The sequence below is a fragment of the Mesocricetus auratus genome, unplaced genomic scaffold (assembly GCF_017639785.1).
Source record: "Mesocricetus auratus isolate SY011 unplaced genomic scaffold, BCM_Maur_2.0 Super-Scaffold_100006, whole genome shotgun sequence".
Taxonomy (NCBI): Eukaryota; Metazoa; Chordata; class Mammalia; order Rodentia; family Cricetidae; genus Mesocricetus; species Mesocricetus auratus.
Window position 1 is genome coordinate 99266287 of NW_024429190.1, and position 17589 is coordinate 99283875.

General features: G+C 46.8%; 1 protein-coding gene and 1 long non-coding RNA gene across 2 annotated transcripts; one reads left to right on the top strand and one right to left on the bottom strand.

Moving 5' to 3' along the window:
* Nucleotides 1–535: 535 nt before the first annotated feature.
* LOC110342332 lies at nucleotides 536–1548 on the bottom strand. The gene is made up of 2 exons (XR_002384376.2): nucleotides 1256–1548; nucleotides 536–829 (listed from the first exon to the last, which is right to left on the bottom strand). It is a non-coding gene; the product is annotated as an uncharacterized LOC110342332 (long non-coding RNA).
* Nucleotides 1489–16670, top strand: CUNH10orf53 (chromosome unknown C10orf53 homolog). Its single transcript, XM_005077654.4, has 3 exons — nucleotides 1489–1641; nucleotides 13798–13917; nucleotides 16430–16670. The coding sequence occupies exons 1-3, from the start codon at nucleotides 1545–1547 to the stop codon at nucleotides 16492–16494; spliced, it is 282 nt and encodes a 93-aa protein (XP_005077711.1). The 5' UTR covers nucleotides 1489–1544; the 3' UTR covers nucleotides 16495–16670.
* Nucleotides 16671–17589: the final 919 nt, after the last annotated feature.

Sequence of the window (17589 nt, forward strand, 5' to 3'; positions counted from 1 at the left end):
CATTCATTGCTTACTGACCTAACATCATTTCAGCTATTATGTAAAACCTTCGGAATATATTAACAGACCGTTAGCTTCCACAACCCCAAAGCTAAAATATCACCAGATGATGTCTGAAGCCTGTCACTGAGCTGCCCCTGCCTGGCCATAACCGGCATCCACACTGTGCCCACCCATATATTTGGTAAATGCTTTGCATTATGACTTCCTTTAGTTTTGTGACTATAAAAATCCATAAAAAAACACAATTCTATGTTGAAACATGTTATATTTGGGGCGACTTGAATTCATGCCTCTGGGCCATAGTTACTGGTATTTGGCTCAGAATCAACTCGTTTCTTCCTATTAGGTGAAGCTGTGTCTTGCTTGCCAGTGTGAAACAGTGGTACCAGGGGAAACTCTTTGTGACCCTCCAAAAGTCAGAATTCTACTGGCAATGTGGATGAACCAGTATGTGTCACAGAAGAGCAGACTGTACACGTGGAGAGAATTAATACTAATACACAACAGTAGCATATGTTGGGAGAAGAATTAATGAGAGTTTTTAACCCATGTATTTTTCATAATGAGTATAAAAACATCAACTATGCTGGTTTTTATAAACGTGTGTTGCACTCACAGGAAGGTAACTGTCAGACGAATGACTGAAGAAAAAAAAAAAAAAGAACCAAACAAAATCCACCCCTGAATCTCAGGACTGGAGAACAGATGCTCTCTCCTCTCCCAGAACAAAGCAGGCTGCTGAGGCTGTGTCCAGGGGTCCAGCTTCCTCCCTTCAGTGGGGTCTCTCAACCATGGACCTCCAGGTTCTTCCTGGGTTGTCTGTGGTCTGCAGGTGAGGGCAATGAGGGAGAAAGAGAGAGGTCGGAAGGGAGGGAGAGAGACAGACAGTCAGTCAGACAAGAGATCCTTCTGAGTCCTTATCCCATCCCCTGAGCTGAGAAAAGGAAAAGAGTTTGTTGAATCTAGGTTTTTGTCTCAATAAAACAGGTTAACTAGTAAGGAATGGAAACTAGGGGAATGGACTAATCGGAAACATATCAGCACACGTGGTCTCACAGGCCTGCAATCCGTGCATTTGCGAGGTTTCAACAAAACAAAGATAGGTCTATTTGTATGTACGTATAACCAACCAATCAAACACAGAGCAGGAAGTAGGGAAAACATAGTTTCCCACCCACTCTGCTTTCCTGCACGGCCTGGCAAGGACCCCGGGCCTCAGCTGAGTAAAAACAAAACGCAGGCTGCAACTCACCTTGAGCGAAGGATCCTGACAAAACGAGGCAACTTCGTAAAGGGCAGCCAGACACGTGCTTTCCATAGCTGGTCATTCACCCGTTCAAGTTAACACTTACCACAGAGGGTGCAATTAGAGTTAGGGTCTACAACTCTTGTCATCACGGGCCTGGGGACCTGGGACAAGAAAGCCTTGGCTCCGCCCAGCGCGTGGCCACGCCCACCCCCGGAGGGCTGGAAGGGCGGTTGCCTAGCAGCAGGTGTTGCTCTGAGTCCTAGACAACCTCCAGCAGCCAGGAAGAAGCGCCATGCCCAAGCAAGCTGTAGTGACCTTGCGCTACGGGCCCTACAGCGCGGTGGGTCTGTCCGTGGAGCACCGCACCTACCGACTAGAGGGTCTGCAAGGTGGGCCACCCCGATGAGTGCCTCTTGGAGCCTCAACCTCCCGAACTCAAGCTGAGTTCTCTCTACCTAGGTCTTCCCTTCTCATACCCCAGGCAAGTGCCACCTTCCCCAGATGGCTTAGCACCTCCCTCTGGCTCGCACTACTTGGAAAACGAACATAATGTGTGAGTGTTACTAGGTAAAATGGCTAGGAAAGAAAAGCACCTAACCCCAGTTTACAATTTGGGGGAATTAGGGTCAGAAACATTAAGGGAAGAGATTCTATCCCTTGTTTGCTCAGCAAGGGCTGTGTTGAACATCTGTGTGCAGGACTCAGGCAGATGGGCTCGCTGTGGAACAGGATTGTGTGCAGCACAGCATTGATTGCTGAGAGTCATGACTAAACCCTGACAGACTAGAGGCCACATGGGAACCTACCCACAGCGGAGCTCCCAGAATTTTAGGGCAAAAGTCCCGGCTCCACCGGTCCCAAGAGACCAAACCACCACCTGTTAGTCAGGGTTCTCTAGAGACACAGGACTTATAGAGTATATATATATATATACTATATATATATATATATATATATATATATATATAGAGAGAGAGAGAGAGAGAGAGAGAGTGAATTTATTGGAATGACTTACAGGCTGCAGTCCAACAATAGCCAGGTGTGACTAGAAAGTCCAAGAATCCAGCCGTTGCTCAGTCCCAGGAGGCCGAGTGTCCCCGAGGGTCTTCTGGATGTGCCGAAATCCCAAGAAGGCTCTATGTGCTGGCAAGGCAAGGGCAAACAGGCGAACCAAGGAGCCTTCCTTCTTCCCTGGTCCTTACCCAGGCTTGCAGCAGAAGGTGTGGCCCAGATTATAGGTGTGTCTCCCTGCCTCGGGGTCTGCATTAAAGGCGTGTATCATCCCTCCTCAAGAGCTGGATTAAAGGATGTTCCCTTCCTGCCCCAAGATCTGAATCACAGGTGTGCCCTCCATTTCTGGATCGTAGTCATTCCAGATACAGCCAAGTTGACAACCAAGAATCACCATGGCGTCACCCCAATATGATAAGTAAAAGATAAACTGAGAGAAGCAGAGAAATGTAACTTATGTGGCACCCTGTCAGGAGGAACTGATGGAGGTACAGTGAGCCCAGATCCATCCCTGCGGTGCTGCCAGTGGCACATGTCTTTAATCTCAGCCCTGGGGGGGGCAGAGGCAGGCGGATCTCTGAGTTTGAGGTCAGCCTGGTCCACAGAGTGAGTTCCAGTACCATCAGGGATACACAGAGAAACCCTGTCCTAAAAAAAAAAATGATGGAAGAATGGGTGCAGGAGGTGAGATGTTCGTATGCTCAAGCTGCCCTGATTGACTGAGCGTCACCAGAGTTGAGGAAGACTCCTTGAGCGCTGAGCCGAGTTACGAGAGCAGGTGACCCAAAGTAAGTGATACAGACACAAAGTAAAGGCAGAGAGCTGGGCTTTAATCTCAGTCTGAGTTACCTGGTGCGACCAGGTGATCATTTGGTTCTTTTAGCAAAAGCAGTTTCTAGGTGCCTGTTAGATTGCCGGTAACTGGAGGGGGCTTCTGAGTTGAGTCTCAATGAGATGGGCCAGGTAGAGAGAGGCCAGGGCATTCTAGGCAGAAGACCTGATGCTTTTGGAGTCTGGTGGTATGAGTAAGTGTTGAGATGTTGGACTGATAGAGGTCAGGTCAAAAGGAGCATCAGTGCAGGGTTTCCTGAGAGCTTCAGGCAGGGAAACAAAACCTCAACCACTCTGAACACAAGCTAGAGAGTCAAGTGTGGGAGGGGGACAGGCACTCGAAGGGATTGGATGGTGTCCCTAAGCTGTAATGAGAGCATCTCGGGTCAAAACAGCCATAGGGGAAAGCTATGCCAAGCAACAGCAGTGAACTCCCTAGGACGGTAGACTGGGTAGGTAAGGGTAGAGACGGTGCCCGTGGCATCCATTCATGTGTGGCTAGCTGATGAATGACCATGCTGTCTACAAACGGGAAAGCACCAGCCAGGGGTCACAGTTTGGATGATCACATCCCATTTGGACTCATTAAACTTCATGTGCTTTTAGCTACCTAGAATAAGAAACTCTAATCTGGTCAAACCAAGACCCCCCCATGATGTCATTAACCTTAGTTATGTTGTAAAGGTCCTGTCTCCAAGTGTTGTCATAGGGAGTCAGGACTTTCAACATATAAAATAGAGAAAGCACAGCTCATTCCATAGCGGCAGCATGTGATGACATTGATTACAGATTGCAGTATCATGGAACCATCATTGTCTATTTCCAGAGTTTTTGGTATCCTAAACAATAACTCTACTTAGTAAGCAGTAACTCCAACCTCCCACCCTAGACCTGATACACTAACCATCTTCCCACCCCTGTGTGTACCAGGCGTTCTCTTTCTTTGGGGCCACCAACCAGCTCCCAAATCATGGCACAGAGACTTCTTCTTTTTTTTTTTTTTTTTTTTTTTTTTTTTGGTTTTACGAGACAGGGTTTCTCTGTATTGTTTTGGAGGCTGTCGGTCCAGCCCAGCCTTGAACTCACAGAAATCCGCCTACCTCTGCCTCCCGAGTGCTGGGATTAAAGGCGTGCACCATTAAAGGCGTGCGCCACCACCGCCGGGCGAGACTTCTTATTAGTTATGAATGCTCAGCCTAGCTTAGGCTCCTTTCTAGCTACCTCTTTTTTTTTTTTTTTTTTTTTTTTTTTTTTGGTTTTTACGAGACAGGGTTTCTCTGTATCGTTTCGGAGGCTATCGGTCCAGCCTGGCCTCGAACGCACAAAGATCCGCCTGCCTCTGCCTCCCGAGTGCTGGGATTAAAGGAGTGCACCACCACCACCCGGCTCTAGCTACCTCTTTTTAACTTAAATTAATTAGTCTACCTTTTGCCTCGAGGCTTTTTACTTTTACTTTTCTTTTCTTTTTTATTTAAGTTAGAAACAATCTTGTTTCACACATCGATCCCAGCTCCCTCTCCCTCCTCTCCTCCCCCGCCCTCCCCACCAGGCCTCCCAGTCCCCCACACAGTCTCCACTCCAATCCCCAGGGAGGGTGAGGCCCTCCATGGTGGATCTCCAGAGTCTGTCATTTCATCCAGGGCAGGGCCTAGGCCCTCCCCCAAGAGTCCAGGCTGAGAGAGCCTCCCTCATTGTGGCATGGGCACTCAAAGTCTATTTGTATGCCAGGGATAAATACTACTCAAGGTCCCATAGATTACCTAGGCCTCCTCACTGACACCCACATTCAGGGGGTCTGGTTCAGTCCCATGCTGTCCACCCAACCATCAATATGGGGTCCAAGAGCTCCCCCTTGTTCAGGTCAGCTGTTTCTTAACTCCTTTGCTCATCAGTTCTCCCTTTCTGTCACTGAATTCCAGGAGTTCAGCTCAGTGTTTAGCTGTGCGTATCTGCCTCTGCTTCCATTCAGTCAGTCATTGGATGAAGGTTCTGTTTCCCAGACTCTCTGGCAGTGGGACTGTATGCTGGCACTCCCCTGATTCATGTCTAAAATCCATAAATGAGTGAGTACATACCTTTTTCTCCTTCTATATATCTTACTTTCACTGCTTCTCATGTTTGGCTGGTGATGGTCTCCTGGCTTCTAGCCTTGGGAGTTTCCCTCATTCTCTCCTTTGCCTCCTCTCTCCTTCTGTCCTCTTCCGAGCCTAGATTTCTCCTCCTGTTTATTCTCCCTGCCTGCCAGCCCCACCTATCCTTTTTCTGCCTAGCTATTAGCCATTCAGCCTGTTATTAGACCAATCAGGTGCTTTAGGCAGGCAATGCAACACAATAGTTAAACATACCTCCTTACATCATTAAACAAATGCAGTATAAACAAATATAACCAACCCACCTTTACACAGTTAAACTAATATTCCACAGCATAAAGAAATACAACACATCTTTACATAGTTAAACGTTCCACAACACCTGTGCAGCTTCCAAGTTTAGATTTTTAATATGCGTTAAGTCCACTTATAGTCCTTCACTACCACCTAGAGATCTTCACTATGGCATTAGCAGAGGCTCTGAGGTTGAGTTGACCTAGTTTTGACTTGGCCTCCACTACTCATAGACTTATAGACAAAGCCAAGTTGTTTTCCTTTATGAGCCTCACTTTCCTTGTTGGCAAAGGAGAATGTGAACCCCTCATTGGAGTGAGTCTGGCAAGAAATGCAGAGAAAGGCACATGTGTCGAGGACTTATTCTTGAGACAGTCATTAGGAAAGGAGGGTGGTCTCTCGGAACATTTGAGAAGTCGAGAGCAGTTTGGGATGGTAGAGCATGGCGTAGAGCAGGAGAGTTGGGTCTGTTTCACCCTTGACCTCAAGCAGTTGGCACAGGTGCCTAGGTGAAGAACCATGAGTTAGCTAGGCATGGTGATTCAAGCCTTTAATCCCAGGATTTAGGAGGCAGAGCTAGGCAGCTCTCTGAGTTTGAGGCCAGCCTGGTCTACAGAGTGAGTTCCAGGATAGCCAGGGCTACACAGAGAAAACCTGTCCTGAGAGAGAAAAAAACCACCATATTTTGTAGTTTAAGGTTCCATTCTAAAAGGAGAAATTGGAGAAGAGGAAATGGGGGACATTGGATTATGAAGAGACCAAGCCAGTGTGTAAAAAGCATGTTGTAGAATTTAGAAGAAACGAAGGCAGGAGCCATTCTACCTGTGAAGCAGATCCAGATACTGATAACGTTAGCTCTTACCCTGTCTGTCTCAGGTCCTGGCTGCTCTCTTTCTGCTGTCGCCTTGCCCGGAACCCTGCACTCAGTTCCCATGCCACCCTCCATGACACCTACACTAGGCCTGTCAGTCCATCCCGCAGTCTTGTCCTCAGCACATGTCTGTGATTCAGCCCTTCAGAGCCCTGCAAACCTTCCTCCTCCACTGTTTAGGTCAGTCACCATCATCCTCTGGGCTGTGTCACGACTTCCCCCTGAGCTCTCTGTGACAACGACGACGACGACGACGCCGGTCTCCTTGTAGTCTGTCCTCAGGGCAGAGCCGGATCAGAACATGGCTTTATTCCTGGGTGACTAGTGACTCACAGCTCATAGAAGCCAAAGACCTTTGAGGCTTCCATGAACTCTCAACCTCCTTGCACATCCCCTGCAGCCACAGCCACACCCTCACTGATCGTGGAACTCTCAGGGATCCCAGGAGCTGACTCCTGGCACTCAGCAGGTGCTGCACCTGTGATGCCTTTTCCCACATGATCTTCCCTCTGCTCCCACAGTCTTCCAGTCATCAGCAGGAAAGTCACCCTCACAGACAAGACACCCTGGAGCATGTGTGTGTGTGTGTGCATACATATGTGCATGCATGTGTGTGCATACATGTGTGCATGTGTGTGTGTATGTGTGTGTGTGTGTGTTAAAGTCGCAGGAGTCCGTTCTCTCCTTCTCCACGTGGGCACTGGGTATCACACTAAGGTTGGCAGACTTGACAGCAAATGCCTTCACCACACTGAGCTGGCTCAGCATCTCTGCCTTCTTCCGTCCCTATTCCCTTCCCTAGATCTTCTTAGTGGTTATAGGTATCTGCACTGATCTCGCCTCCTAACCACACACACTGGCACGTAATCGTCAGAGACTCCCATCTGTCCCGCTCGCTCCCGGTGGAGTCCCAGTTCCTAGGATTGTATCTGGTGTATGGAAAGCGTTGCACGACTTTTCCTGGGGAGGTATGCACAAACAGCTAATCGCCCCAGATGGGGCACTAATAGAGACCAAAGAAACAATTCCACCCAAGCCTAACTTAGCCAGCCAGCGAACTGATTGGGACTGCCTGCTCAGAGGGGCGTGAGTGATTCAAAGTCAGCTGCCTCACAGGAAAGCCCACCCTTCGTGGGTAATGACTCACAAAAGCTGCATCCTTGGAGGTCCCTACTGACGTGTATACTCTCCCCCAGTCATGGTCCACTGCTTATGAGACCTCAGAAGTGGGGGTCTCCTGATGATGAAACTTTCTATATATTCCAGGAGGGATCGTTTTGAGGACATAACTGCTCATCAGAAAGACATGCGGGAGGGAGAGACAGAACCAGGCGGGAGGGAGAGACACAACCAGGCGGCTGGTAGAGGTATTGCCTATGGACAAGGTGCTAGGTGCCGGGGATGGGGTGTGCAGATGTGGGAGACAGTTTGGAAGTACCAGGAGGCAATGGGGTGGTGTTCCAGAAGAAACGGATCCTAAACTGTCGAGCTCCAGTTGTCTCCAGAGCGTTTGTCTCCACGGCTGTCAGATGTGGACAGATTAGAGGATGAACATTCTCATGCGTTTCCAATTGGAAAACAAATTGGAAAGTGACATTGGAGGGCAACCTGAAGTGTCTGTAAAATGTAGCTTCATTTCCAGGTGCTTTCTTAACTGAAAAGAGACCACCCATACACAGGTGGCGTGCTACCAATGTTTTCTGCAACATTCTTGGTGGAAGAAAAAAAACTAGAAACAACCAGAAATTGAAATTGCAGCACATTGGTCATATGACATAGGGTGATGGGAGGCTGGGTCAGGTAAGCACAGCACTAGGGGCGGAGCCTGCCCCTGAGTCCCTTGCACACCATGATCTCTCTTCACTGAACAGGCTGGTAATGGAAGAGGCACATAGGATAGAGTTAGGGTAGTTTTTAAAATTTTGTCCTCTTCTATAATTTCTAAGGTTTTACAGAATCATGAGTCTGCTTTATATTTGTAACATGATAATATTTTAGATGTACCTTTTTCAGCAAAAATGTACTAGAGAAAGAAAGAAACATAGAACCAGTGCACATCTGTAATCCTGGCACTTGGAAGGAAACATAGAACCAGTGCACATCTGTAATCCTGGCACTTGGAAGGAAACATAGAACCAGTGCACATCTGTAATTGTGCACTTGAAAAAGAACATAGAACCAGTGCACATCTGTAATCCTGGCACTTGGAAGGAAACATAGAACCAGTGCACATCTGTAATTGTGCACTTGGAAGGAAACATAGAACCAGTGCACATCTGTAATTGTGCACTTGGAAAGTGGAGTGAGGATTAGGAGTTCAAGCCATCCTGGGCTCCATGAGACTCTGAAGAGGGGAGAACAAAAGAGGAAGATGGAGAATCATCCAGGGTAGCACACACCTGTAATTCAGCATTCAGGAGGCTGAGGCAGGAGAATCGTAAGTTCAAGGCCAGCCTGGACTACTCAACAAGACCCTGCTACCACCCCCAAAATAAAGTAAGAGAGGCTGGGGAAAGGGAAGGGCAGAGGAAGGAGAGGAAGGGAGGAGAGGAGAAGGGAGGAGAGCAGAGAAAGCAGGCATGGATCGCAGAGGGGTGTGGAGATTGATGAGCTACCGAATGTGTGTTCTCTGAGGCAATCATCGGAGCCGCATGCTGAGCTGAGACCACAGGCGCAGGCTGCTGCTCCCTCTTGGGGAGGGGAGGGTTTATTTTTTTATGGCTGGCGAAGTTTGTAAGGTATCTGCAGGTGGTTGATTTGTAGAGAAATCTGTGTACGCCCATGCTTGATAACAGGTCTAATAACAGCTGCCAACATTTACAGAGGACCTGGTGACAAGGGCCAAGGTGTTAATAGCAACAAAGCAGGGAACATTTGTTCCCCACCCCCACATCCCCACTTTAGACACAGTGCTAACTCTGAGGCAAGCAGGTCTACTTACAGCCCCTCATAGGCATCCGAATTCTGCATAGGACTTTCAAAAATCATAGCCCCTTATCGTTCAAAGCCCCGCCCTCTTTGGAAGGGTGCCTGTTCTTTTCTGAACGTACCATGCCCTAAGCAATCTGAACACTCCTGTTCTTTATTATCCATGAAATATAATGGCTCAGCAAAAAATGGCTCTACTAAACCAGTGCTTAAGAGAGAGCTAAGTAATTGCCCTGGCCACGGTTGCTCCTTGTCTACTGTAGCTGAGCCTGCCAAAGCCCTTCAAAGGGGTTGGAGGGCACTGAAGCTGACCGTTAAAAATAGAACCCATCTTTATTTAGTTGGGCCACCCAAGTGCTATCCTGCATCCCCAGCGATGCATTAGCTGCACTCCCCAGTGGCCACTGGCATCGTGTCTGCTCCGAGTAAAGGAAGGGAAGAAGCCAGTGCACCTTGACTGGCTACCCAGAAGCATTTTCACCATTCACATATGCTGCACAAGTCTGCCAGCGCGGTGAGGACAGAGCCTCTCCCCTGTCCCTTCTTCGCTTCATCCAGATCTCCCGTGAGGAATGAGGCGCCACTTCAAAGAGGCGGGTGTTCCGCAGGTGGCTCACCACTTCTGACTGACTCATGCTGGGGTTTAGCCACTGCCTGCGCACAGACTTTGTTTCGGGGAACGTATTTATCTGACCTTTCTTTGAATAGACAACCCAGGAGCAACTCAGGAAACCAAGGCCCCTCCATGCCGAGTGCGGCATTTGGGTGAGCTGCAGGGATTCCAAAGTGTCTACTTCTCTCCTTCCTTAAGCCTGCACCAGCCATGTTACAGCCAGCCTCACTGGTACAAGTCATTCCTCTCTGACAGGAAGGGGATGGCGGCCTGAGGCTGACAGTGTGACATACTCGGCAGCTGTTGTCACTCGAGTACAAATGAGGCAGGTAACCAATAGCCGCAGGAAGAGAAGTTGGTGGTACTTGGCATCCATCTATGTTTGCTGCTTTGGGACAGCCAGGGTTGAGACCCCAGGTACCCTGAGGAAGGTCAAGAGCCTGCCCTGCCTAGCTTGGGTGCCTGTAACTGGCAGCCCCTAGGAGGAGAGAGGACTCTTTCTTGTCTGACTCACTTGCTCCCAGGAACCCTCACTATTCAGCACCTCCCAACTCCACGGGGTGTCTTATTTTGTAGTTCAAATCCATTTTCTCAGCCACACCTTGTCACAGAAGAGTCACTCCATCTCCATGAAATACTTCAAACCCAAGTATGAGCTGAGCTCAGTCACTGGGCCTTTCAGGCAGCATGAGGGGCACCTGGGAGGTGCTGACCTCTGAGGTCTCTTACGAGACCACCTGCCTCAGACTCTCAGAGCCCCTTAGGCCTTAGAAAGTTCGCCTTGGGATTTTGCAGCAGAGTGACAGCTAGGCTCCTGAGTTGTCCCCATCAAATTCTAGTTCACTCCCCAGCAGGATCTACACAACATGCAAAGCCTAGAGGCCTAGAGGCCACAGTATAGTTTCCCACATGGAGCTACTTTCTGTTGGGGAGGCGGTTGCGATGGGCAGAGGAAGGTGAGGCCAGAAATCTCTACCATGGACTGACGTCATGTCTCCCTATGATGAGCTGCCCTTCCAAACCAGCTGGACCGCTTCCACTTAAACAAGTCACTGGTCCAGGCTTCGTGCCCTCTTCAAAGATGTTTAAGGTCAAGACGCTTAAACAGGATACAATCGCATAAATATGCCAAAGAAACGATGTAGGCGCTCTTTGGAGAGAGGCCTTAGCTGAGACAGGTCAATTAGGGCCACCACCGGGTGCCTGAGTAGTGTGATCGTGTTAATGGAGACCCTCACTGAGTCTTTCTCAAGTTTCTCTCCAAAAGTAAAATCAAAATTATGCAATTAAAATGCTCACAGCTGGGGCTGCATGTTCTTGAGCTGATTGAAAGATGAAGAAGTGGACAGGACAACGTTTTGAAACAGCAATTGTCCCTGTAATTAAATGCAATTAACTGACAGAAATGTCTGCGTTTCCCATCCTGAAGCTGATTGGAATGCTAAGACTTTAGAAGAGAAAACAGGACCCCATCTGATGCCTTGTTCCTTCTAACCCAAGGACTCAGCAGAGCACACAGAATGCTACAGGCGAACAGCACACCAACTCTAAGATGGGTGGGGCAATGGGCTCATCGGAGGAAGGCAGCACCGGGCAGGCTAGCGGTCTGGGCTGCCGTGCGTTCTACCCACAGACAAGAGCAGGCTGGGCTGTAGTGGAGACTTGCCTACCATGCTGAAGACTTAGGTTCAATCCTCAGGGGAGGGAGAAAGAAAAGGAAGAGACATCAGGTCTTAACAAATCATCCATGGCTGACCTCTGGGATGTAAATGCTAAGCAGGCCTCACACCCACAGGTGAGAATAACAAATGCATTTCTTTTAAAGTTTTCTGAGCTGGGCAGTGGTGGCACATGCCTCTAACCCCAGCACTCTCGAGGCAGAAGCAGGCAGATCTCTGAGTTCAAGGCCAGCCTGGTTTACAAAGCTAGTTCCAGGACAGCCAGAACAACCCTGAAAAAAAAAAGTCTCCTGACTATTGTAGACATTGTGGAAAGTAAATGTTTCACATAATCTCACCTCAGAGAGAGAGAGAAAGAACCACTGAGTTCCCTCTTTCTCTTGAATTTTGAGACAGGCTTTCATTTTGTAGCACAGGCTAGCCTCTCAGTCAATATCCTTCTACCTCAGTCTCCCTAAACCTGGGATTATAGGTGTGTGATACCACACAGGGCTCTTCTTTCTTGCATATGTATTTTAATTAATGAGTACACATTCTTAATATATTATACTTATTATATCCTGATTTTTGTTATCACAAGTATTACTCTATTTTAAAAGTTCTCCTTCTTTGGTTTTTGTTTTTTGCTTTCCTTTTAGTTTCATTTTGTTTGAGACAGGGCTTCTCTGTGTAACTCTGGCTGTCCTGGAACTTGCTCTGTAGACCAGACTGGCCTTGGACTCAGAGATCTGCCTCCTCTGTCTCCTGAGTGTGGGAATTAAAGGTGTGCCCGGCTAACCCATGTTTTTCCACCTAGACACCTTTGCCTACCTCTTGATGTCAAGGGCAAAGCAGACCCAATTCTCTTGCTATACACCATTCTTTACCAGCCGAACTGCTTACCATTCCTCAAATGTCCTGAGAGACCCCACCCCCATGCCCAGCTAAGTTCCTATTTTATTTTTACATGTATTTATGTATTGTATGTGTGTGTTTTTTGTACACATCATACATCTTAATTAGAGTTACTATTGCTGTGAAGAGACACCATGACCACAGCAACTCTTTAAAAGAAAACGTTTAATTGGGGCTGGTTTACAGTTTCAGAGGTTTAGTCCATTATTGTCCTGTAGAGAATCATGGCAACATGCAGTCAGACATGGTGCTGGAGAAGGAACAGAGAGTTCTACATCTTGATACACAGGCAACAGGAAGTGAACTGTCCCACTGGGCATGGCTTGAGCATAGGAGACCTCGAAGTCAGCCTCCACAGTGACACACTTCCTCCAACAAGGCCACACCCACTCCAGCAGTGCCATTCCACACGGGCCAAGCATTCAAACACGTGAGTCTATGGGGGCCACTCCTAGTCACACCACCACAGCATGACACACGCGAGTCCATGGGGGCCACTCCTAGTCACACCACCACAGCATGACACATGCGAGTCTATGGGGGCCACTCCTAGGCACACCACCACAGCATGACACATGCGAGTCTATGGGGGCCACTCCTAGGCACACCACCACAGCATGACACACATTCGAACATCAGAGGACAACTGCAAGAACTGGTCCTCTCCTTTTACTGCGGGTTTCAGGCATTGAACTCAGATTGAAGTCTTGGCAGCAAGCGCCCTTAACCAAAGAGCCATCTCACCATCCTATAACTGCAAATGTCCAAACTAAAATCTCACTATGAACGCATAGCATTACTTACTCGATCATCCTTTATTATCAGACTTATGAATCATGAACCAGTCACAGAATTTTGGTATTATGTTATAAAAAGAACATATTGTAAAAATCTGCCTGTATTTCTGTTTTTTTTTCCTTACAGGGTTTCTTTTAAGTACAGTGTCCTCAAAACATGTTTTCGAAGGTTGAGGCTTATACTGTGGACTGCCCCCTAGAAAGGCAGCCAAATTATATTTCCACTAGCAGGAAAAGATGATGATGGATCCTGGGTCCCCTCCAATACTGAGCACTGTCTCTATGAGACTAAGCTATGGAACACTCAGTGGCCACTTCTGAGAGAAGGGTCACTTCCTAACATCCCCTAAGTCTGGAGATGTGTCACTGGGGTATCTGTCTTTGCTCCCCTGAGACTATAAGGACACGCAGAGGTCAGGGGCCATTGCGTGCCCTGCAGGTGGTTACGGCCATGAAGAGCCAGGGAGGAGACAAGTTGTAGACATGGGCTAACTGGAGTCTGCCCCCATGTCACCCATGTCCCTCCCTGTTTTCCAGCGGTGTTGACCAAAGATGGGCATCAGGTCATCCTGGAGCAGATAGAGGACTGGAATCTGGTGGAGCTTGTGGTGAATGAAGAAACAGTCTTCCAGTGTGATATTCAAGACCTGGAGTTTGGTAAGGCTGTAAGAGGCCACTGCCCAGCACTCAGCCTCTTCCAAGAAGTCCTCAGTTTCAGCAGGGAGTCTTGCCTAGAACCAAACTGGGGTTCTTTCTGCGTTTCAAACACACACACATACACCCCATGGCACACGCGCGTGCACGCACGCACACACACAGGCGCACACATGCACGCATGTATGGCATGCATGCCATACATTCACAGATGCATACACATACACATACACACACATTCCATGGCAATCACGGGCACACACGCACACATGCACGCACACACACACACACACACACACACATGCCTCATGGCACAGAAACACCACTATAGGGATGATAAGATGGTAGTTTATTGAATCTACTTTTAAACTAAAAAAGCAGCTACTAGTCATAACTATTTTACATTGGTATGGATTTTTTATAGATAGATATAAATTTAAGGTTATTTTTGATGTACTGTATATATTATTTAAGGTATTATACCTATACAGCTCATTTTAAAATGTAATGTTAAGTTCCAGTCCTTTAAAGCTATTATGAACTGTTTAGGATGATTAAGAAATGTAGGTTAGTAGTTAGTCACCTATAACAATCAAACATTAGTCTTGTATGTGTGTTTTCAAGGTTAAACAGATATATTTTAGATAGATAGGTGGTCTTCAAACATTTCAGATACTTACAGAATATAGCATTTAAGATGTTTTTTAAAACATAAGCCTTTTCATGACAGTGAGACACATCTGCTCCTGACAGCACCAATTTACTTAAAAAAAAAAAGATGATGGGCACCAAAAAACCTCCATATGGAGTTTGCCGTCAATGTGGCAAAGCTAGCCATGGGGCAAAGAAACTGTCCTTGTCTCAGCTGCTGACAGTGTGTTGTCCAAACTGGATAAGTAGGACACAAAAGAAGGGAACTTCCAAAGACAAGTTAAGACAGCCCCGCAAAATTCCTGCTTTATAGAAAAATCTGTCAGATGTTCTAGGCCTGTAGGCCAAAGACGCATGCTCCAATATTGCAGAGGAACCTTGGGGTGACTGTCCAGGCAGCCAGCTGTTTCTGTTGCTCATAGTTTTGGAAGTTGCTTGCTCTGCACTTCTGTTTACTCAGGTAATATCATATCCTTCTTGTGTCTCTGATGGGGTTGAAGACTAGATGGTTATAGTTATAGTTTTCCTTGTACCAAATTCAGAAGAAAAAAAACTTATACAAGAGATGTAAAGTATATAAGGTTGAGAGACATAAAAGCTTAAGTCATCTAACTAAAAATGTTCTAAGGTCTAAGAAGGTATTTTTACAATGGCCATACAAGTTATAATAGAAAATGGTATAGTCATAAAACTTTGGACTCATCAAGATAGGATAGATAAAAGAGTAATCTCACCAAATTTGCCAAGTAAAAATGAATTTGACATTTTGAATGTCATTCTTGATTATTCTTATTGTATATAATTTTACAATATTAGAATTGAAACCTTTCCTTTTTACTTAGACAAAAATGGGGAAATGTTGTGGGATATTTGCACACCATGTGAAGATGAATCGCTGGGATTGATGTGATAAAGAGCTGAATGACCAATAGCTAGGCAGGAGGCATAGGTGGGATTTTGGGGCAGAGAGAGAGCTCTGGGAAGAATAGAGGTGGAGTCACCAGCCACAGTTACAGGAAGTCAGATGGGCAGTGCAGAGATGAGGTGACACCCACAGTAGAATGTAGATCACTAAAAATGGGTCAATGTAAGTTATAAGAGCTAGTTGAGACAAGTCTAAGCTCAAGGTCAACCTTCCTTAATAAGTTTCCATGTCATTATTTGTGAGCTGATTGCATATAACATACACACACACACACACACACTCTCTCACTCACTCATACACATACACACACTCTTTCTCATGCACACACCATGGCACACACACCACACATACACACACTCACACCTACATATATTATGTCACACATGCCATACGCATATACTCACACACATGATCATACACACACACACACACACACACACACACACACACACACACACTAAAGTGATATAGTACCCAGCTTCTTTCCCAAACACTGGAGACAGCAGAGGAAAGCTGAGTCCAGCTTTCATATGTGATAGAATTGGAAGAAAATAAGATTTTGTGTTTAGCTTCTTTTTAAAACGTTAGTAATGTGTTTTATTATATCCTTTTCTTCCATGTGATTTTGTTCCACTTGTTTATTTTATCTAGACTTGTGAGAAAATTAGAGTATACCCATAGTATATGGCATTGTCAGCTATATTCTGCACATTTCTTTGCCCTGGAGGGCTGCTGACCCATAGGCTGGCACCATGTCTGCTTCCCTGTGTCTAAGAGTGAGAGCTTTGGGAATCCACTAAGACTCTGCTACAGGCTACTTAATGTTTTACATGCCTGTGGCCTTCGAAAATATGCTCCTGGAAGACCAAGGTATATTTAATACTACATCAAACTGTACATAAAGCTAGCCAAAAGGTGTGTGTTTTTTTATTTCCCTAGGGGGTGACGGTAAACTAGACCCGCTGTGTGAAGAGGCCAGGATAGCTGTGCTAAATGCCTTCTGATCTCATGGAGCAGACAGAAGAAACCCAGCTATGCCCTCCAATCTACAACTGGGCATATGGACGGTGGGTGCCACCAATTAGAACACGGCAATGGCACCTGTCCTCTAGTCTGGACAGTTTGGGTTTCTCATCTTGCTGCACAGACTCACAAAAATAATAAAAACCACTCACTTGCAGCGTCTGTCAGTCTCAACCCATAGGGAGAGCCCTCCAATATCAGGTGCATGTGAACCTGAAGGAAATAATAAAATGCAATCTAATAACAGCACCATCCCCTAATAAAGCACCATTGCCAGGAGCATTAGACATTCCATTCCGAAGCAAGTTAAGAACTAGGAGTAGGGTTAAATTAAAGCATGCCTGGGCAGGGGGTGGGAATGAGGCCTTCGGAACCTTGACCAAGCCAGTGTCAATGAAGAAGTCGGAACCCTGGGTGTCTCTACAGGTTTATCTCTTGTTCCTACTGGAATACATTTTTAATCACTAGTATAAGATTAGGTGAGATCAAATCTTCACTTGTCCCTGTTGCAAACAAGAAAGACTTCTTTTGTGTTGGCCAGTTCAGCTGGATGCGCTGAAGGAAGCAGGGAACAGTCTGGGTTCCCTGGTGGAAAACACAGCCTCATAGAAAGGGACTTTAGCGACAGGCGCTGTACAAAAAGAAATCAGTTGTGCTGAAATGGTGTGTGCTTGCTTTCCATATCCTAGGCCGCACGTGTGTGTGTGTGTGTGTGTGTGTGTGTGTGTGTGTGTGTGCATGCATCCGTGCATGCGTGTGTGTAGAATTTTTTAAGAATGTATAATAGACAATACTGTATGGTGTTACACATGAGGTTGTTTGAAGCAGCATCTCATATTTTAGAAGACCCCAAGGGACGTCAAGAGACTGCAGAAAGAAAGGTTCTTCCATGCTCTACACCACCTGGGAACTGTCCTTCCTGCCACCCTGGGAAGCCTCAGGTTCCCACATCCCCAGACTACAAAGGCCAATAGAGATTCCATGTGCTGAATTACACCCTTGGCCCAAGCTTCATTTGCCAGAGTCTATCCAGATTACAAATCGCTCAGACCTCTTTGGAAATATTTAATCATCCC